General features: G+C 62.1%; 1 protein-coding gene across 1 annotated transcript in view; it reads right to left on the bottom strand.

Moving 5' to 3' along the window:
• Positions 1–324: 324 nt before the first annotated feature.
• Positions 325–5,333, bottom strand: part of KIRREL2 (kirre like nephrin family adhesion molecule 2) — a 23,869-nt gene continuing 18,860 nt past the window's right edge. Inside the window, exons 13-15 of the mRNA XM_032769339.2 lie at positions 3,863–3,975; positions 1,544–1,627; positions 325–1,168 (exon numbers count right to left, since the gene is read on the bottom strand). Coding sequence (XP_032625230.1) covers positions 749–1,168; positions 1,544–1,627; positions 3,863–3,975 — 617 coding nt within the window. The 3' untranslated portion in view covers positions 325–748. The remainder of the gene's footprint in view (positions 1,169–1,543; positions 1,628–3,862; positions 3,976–5,333) is intronic.

The raw sequence follows: 5,333 nt of genomic DNA, 5'->3' as shown, positions 1-5,333 counted from the left end.
GTCGCCCTCTTGCGTCCAGGCCTGGCTGATCCAGTGCCAGCGGTAGTGGGGGAAGCCACTCGGAAATCCAACATCCACTGGCTCCTCCCTCCATTCGTCTCTGCAGGAAGCTGATTGGGCTGTTGGCCATTTTGAGCCTCTCTTGGTGGCCATTTTTTATCCACCTTGGCAGCCCTGGGCTAAGCCAACCGGCCGATTTCAGGAAGTGAATGGGACCATCAGCCATTCTGAACCCACCTCAAAGTCCCAGGGCTAAGCCAGACTTCTTCCACAGCCAATTGTATTCATCACCAGGCTCAACTGAAGAAGTAAGCTGGGCCGCCAGCCAGCTGGAACCCAACTCAATGGCCATTTTGAGCCCATTTTTGATGGCCATTAGTGTATCTAACCTTGTGACTTCTTCCCTATCCAGTGCAAACCCATCCCCAGGTCCAACAGAGGAAGTCAACAGGGATGTTTTGAACCCCCTTTGTCAGCCATTTTGAATCCATCCCTTGATTCCTACTCCCAGCCAATAGCCACTCATCCCCGCCTCTAGGAGGAAAAAGTCAGCTGGGGAGACAGCCATTCTGAACACCTTCCCCCAGCCGATAGCCACTCCTCTCCACCTCCAGCAGCACAAGTCAGCTAGCCTGTCGGCCATTTTGAGACAGCTGGCTAAGCTGAACCTACACCAACCCCCTCCCACAACAGGGACGACCCTGGGTGTCTGTCCCCCAATGGCTTGATGTGTGTTGGGGAGGAAGAGTCACACATGTGTCTGCATGCGCTGCTGGGCGGGCCGCCCGTAGTCTGACTGTTGCGAGAGGGAGGTGTAGGAGAAGCGGGAGCCGCCCGACACCCTGCTGGCCTGGTCCGAGTGTTCGTAGCCGTTCTCTGCTTTCTCGTAGGCACTGGGCTTGACGTAGCTGGTGAAGGCCCGGGTGTAGGGGGCCGTGAGGTAGCCCCCTCCGTAAACCGCATCCTGTGGGTAGTGGGGCTCGTAGGCTATGCGGGAGCTGGGTGCTCCCAGCGTATAGCGATGGCTGTAGGGCTGCCCTGAGGGAGGGAACATGACAGCATGGGACCCGGCACAGAGGGGGCGCGGGGCTGGGGCATACTCTGAGAAACTGCCAGACAGGTGGGGCTCCTCGTGAGCACGGACCTTGTAGTAACCGTTGGTGGGGTCCTGGGGAGGGGTAGAAGAGAGACATCAATGAGCCAGAAGGGGGAGGGGAGATTGGGGGCTGCCCCTCAGAGTGGGGAGAACTGCCCCAAGTGCGACTGACACGGCGATGCTGCCTGAGTCTGCAGAAAGCCTGTGCCCCTTGCTATTGGGAAGAGAATGCTGCTGTCTGCATCCCAATGAGGTGTGAATTCCCAGCCCCTGTAGCCTGGGGGGGACCCCCAACCCCACGCCAGCAGGGCACTCTATGTGGGGTAGGACAGGGCCACGAGAAGTGCAGGGGGGCCACTGTGCCTTTAAGAGAGGGGGAGGAGACACCATGGCATTGCCTCTTGGGGGAAATGGGGTGGGGCCTGGGTCAGAGACGGGGCTTCCCACCTTGATGTCCTGGCTGCCCTCTTCCTCCTCCAGGATCTCGCTGTGCTCCGTGTGCGACGTGGCTGGGGACTCGCTGCTCGTGGCCTGTGGGGGTGGGGAGAGAAGGGGGAGGGCTGAGTCTCGAGGTAGGGAGGTCTGGCTTTGTCATCCACTCCCTGCAGCCAGATCCTGGGGCTTCCATACCCGCGCCCCCCCAATGTACCTACTGAACCTGCATGCATAGCCCAGCGTGGCATTGCGGTGCGCCAGGCTGTGGGGAGCAGGGTGAGGGGCTCAGTAGGGGGCGCTGTGCTGTAGGAGGTTTGTCAGGGGGTGTGACGAACTGGGACTGTTCTTAATGTTTGCTCTGAATACTGTGTTGGTGCCTCAGTGTCCCCTATGCAGTTCTTAAGTATCTAGGTGGTGGGATAAGGGTGTGNGCGGGGGCTCAGTAGGGGGCACAGTGCTGTGGAGAATGGGGGGCTCAGTAGGGGGCACAGTGCTGCGGGGGCTCAGTAGGGGGCACAGTGCTGTGGAGAATGGGGGGCTCAGTAGGGGGCACAGTGCTGCGGGGGCTCAGTAGGGGGCACAGTGCTGTGGAGAATGGGGGGCTCAGTAGGGGGCACAGTGCTGCGGGGGCTCAGTAGGGGGCACAGTGCTGTGGAGAATGGGGGGCTCAGTAGGGGGCACAGTGCTGCGGGGGCTCAGTAGGGGGCACAGTGCTGTGGAGAATGGGGGGCTCAGTAGGGGGCACAGTGCTGCGGGGGCTCAGTAGGGGGCACAGTGCTGTGGAGAATGGGGGGCTCAGTAGGGGGCACAGTGCTGCGGGGGCTCAGTAGGGGGCACAGTGCTGTGGAGAATGGGGGGCTCAGTAGGGGGCACAGTGCTGCGGGGGCTCAGTAGGGGGCACAGTGCTGTGGAGAATGGGGGGCTCAGTAGGGGGCACAGTGCTGCGGGGGCTCAGTAGGGGGCACAGTGCTGTGGAGAATGGGGGGCTCAGTAGGGGGCACAGTGCTGCGGGGGCTCAGTAGGGGGCACAGTGCTGTGGAGAATGGGGGGCTCAGTAGGGGGCACAGTGCTGCGGGGGCTCAGTAGGGGGCACAGTGCTGTGGAGAATGGGGGGCTCAGTAGGGGGCACAGTGCTGCGGGGGCTCAGTAGGGGGCACAGTGCTGTGGAGAATGGGGGGCTCAGTAGGGGGCACAGTGCTGCGGGGGCTCAGTAGGGGGCACAGTGCTGTGGAGAATGGGGGGCTCAGTAGGGGGCACAGTGCTGCGGGGGCTCAGTAGGGGGCACAGTGCTGTGGAGAATGGGGGGCTCAGTAGGGGGCACAGTGCTGCGGGGGCTCAGTAGGGGGCACAGTGCTGTGGAGAATGGGGGGCTCAGTAGGGGGCACAGTGCTGCGGGGGCTCAGTAGGGGGCACAGTGCTGTGGAGAATGGGGGGCTCAGTAGGGGGCACAGTGCTGCGGGGGCTCAGTAGGGGGCACAGTGCTGTGGAGAATGGGGGGCTCAGTAGGGGGCACAGTGCTGCGGGGGCTCAGTAGGGGGCACAGTGCTGTGGAGAATGGGGGGCTCAGTAGGGGGCACAGTGCTGCGGGGGCTCAGTAGGGGGCACAGTGCTGTGGAGAATGGGGGGCTCAGTAGGGGGCACAGTGCTGCGGGGGCTCAGTAGGGGGCACAGTGCTGTGGAGAATGGGGGGCTCAGTAGGGGGCACAGTGCTGCGGGGGCTCAGTAGGGGGCACAGTGCTGTGGAGAATGGGGGGCTCAGTAGGGGGCACAGTGCTGCGGGGGCTCAGTAGGGGGCACAGTGCTGTGGAGAATGGGGGGCTCAGTAGGGGGCACAGTGCTGCGGGGGCTCAGTAGGGGGCACAGTGCTGTGGAGAATGGGGGGCTCAGTAGGGGGCACAGTGCTGCGGGGGCTCAGTAGGGGGCACAGTGCTGTGGAGAATGGGGGGCTCAGTAGGGGGCACAGTGCTGCGGGGGCTCAGTAGGGGGCACAGTGCTGTGGAGAATGGGGGGCTCAGTAGGGGGCACAGTGCTGCGGGGGCTCAGTAGGGGGCACAGTGCTGTGGAGAATGGGGGGCTCAGTAGGGGGCACAGTGCTGCGGGGGCTCAGTAGGGGGCACAGTGCTGTGGAGAATGGGTGGCTCAGTAGGGGGCACAGTGGTGTGGAGAATGGGGGGCTCAGTAGGGGGCACAGTGCCATGGGGCTGGGAGGCTCAGTAGGAGGCACCATGCTGCTGCGGCTCAGTAGGGGCCACAGTGCCGTGGAGACTGGGGGGACTCAGTAGGAGGCACCATGCTGTGGGGGCTCAGTACAGGACACCAGGCCATGCTCACCATGGGCTCCTTGACATCTTCCTCTGTATCGCTGGGCCGGCTGGGGCTGCTGTCACTCGCGGTGATCTGCACCAGGACATCCGTCTTGGAGAGCTTGGTGCCTTGTTTGGCTGCTGGACACAGACAGACACAGGGGCGTGAACCTCCCCTGGGTCCCCAGTTTCCCTATGGGCCCCACCCACCGCTGGTTCGGGGGGGGGACAATCTGTGCACCCCATTGGTGTGGTCCCCCATCCCACCTCTGGGGTGGGACAGCCAGGTAACAGCTGTACATAACACTGCACGGGGATGACTCCCCTGGTGCTAAGATGGAGCCACCTCTGCATGGGAACAGCTCGCCTAGCACTGAGATGAAGCAACTGCCACTGGAAGTGGAGGAGTGACTCCATCGGTGTGTAGCAGTAGAGAGCTGTTATCCTGCACCAGCCATTGGAGAGAGAGGTTACACTTATCCAGCAAGCTGTCCAGATCCAGTCACACACGTGTTAAAAGAGACATGCAGCAGGGTTACCACATCAGTGCAGACGTGTCTGAGACACATCATGGCTCCAGGTACACATGGGAATGACTTGCATGTTAATGTGTCGAGGCCCTAGGCACATGTTAAAGGGGCTGCCTACATATGTGAGGGTATGTTTGTGTGACCTTTACATGGGACACGTTTCATGCCTGTACAGACATGTTCTCGGGAGCATCAAGCCTATCCATGTCACCACAAGACTTCTAACACCAACCCGCGAGGGTTCCTGTATCTAAACTGGTGTGTCCATGTGTGTCCTCGTGTGTCCCTATGCACAGAAGCGTGGGTCTGTGTGGTACCATGTCGGGGCATGTGTGGATCCACGTATTAGCCCAAGCATATTAACACGTTAGGAGCGTGTCTGCATGTGAAGGGGGAAAGGCCCATCTCAGCCTTCGAAAAAGGCTTTTAAATTTAACAAAAGCTCCAGCAGCTCCCTGCCTTCCCCCAGCCCCAGGTCACTGCACTCCACCTCTGTCTCCTCCCCCAGCTTCTCCTCCCTCTCCCCGGCTTCCCACGAATCAGCGGGAAGCCTGGGAGGTTTGAGAAGGAAGCAGCGGCTTCCCGCAGGGGAGCTGGGGCAGGGGGTGCGAGGAGGGCTCCAGGCGCCGCATGGCTCTGGTCTGGCCCCCAACCCCGACCCCAACCCTGTCCCCGGGCAGCGTGGCTCCAGCCCGTCCATGGCCGAACGGCTCCGGTCCCAACCCCGGCCCTGGCTGAGCGGCCCCAGCCTGGCCCCCACCTCCAGACAGCACAGTAAGGGAGCAGGGAGGGGGTGTTGGATAGAGGGCAGGGGAGTTGGGGGGGTGGATTAGTGTTGGGGCGGTCAGAGGGCAGGGAACAGGGGGATTGAATGGGGGTAAGGGTCCCGGGGTGGCAGTCAGGAAGGAGCAGGGGTTGGATGGGGCGGTGGGGGGCAGTCAGGGGCAGCGGTTCCAGGGGCAGCCGGGA

Source organism: Chelonoidis abingdonii, chromosome 11, assembly GCF_003597395.2.
Source record: "Chelonoidis abingdonii isolate Lonesome George chromosome 11, CheloAbing_2.0, whole genome shotgun sequence".
NCBI classification, from domain to species: Eukaryota; Metazoa; Chordata; order Testudines; family Testudinidae; genus Chelonoidis; species Chelonoidis abingdonii.
This window is presented reverse-complemented; position numbering and strand designations above follow the sequence as displayed.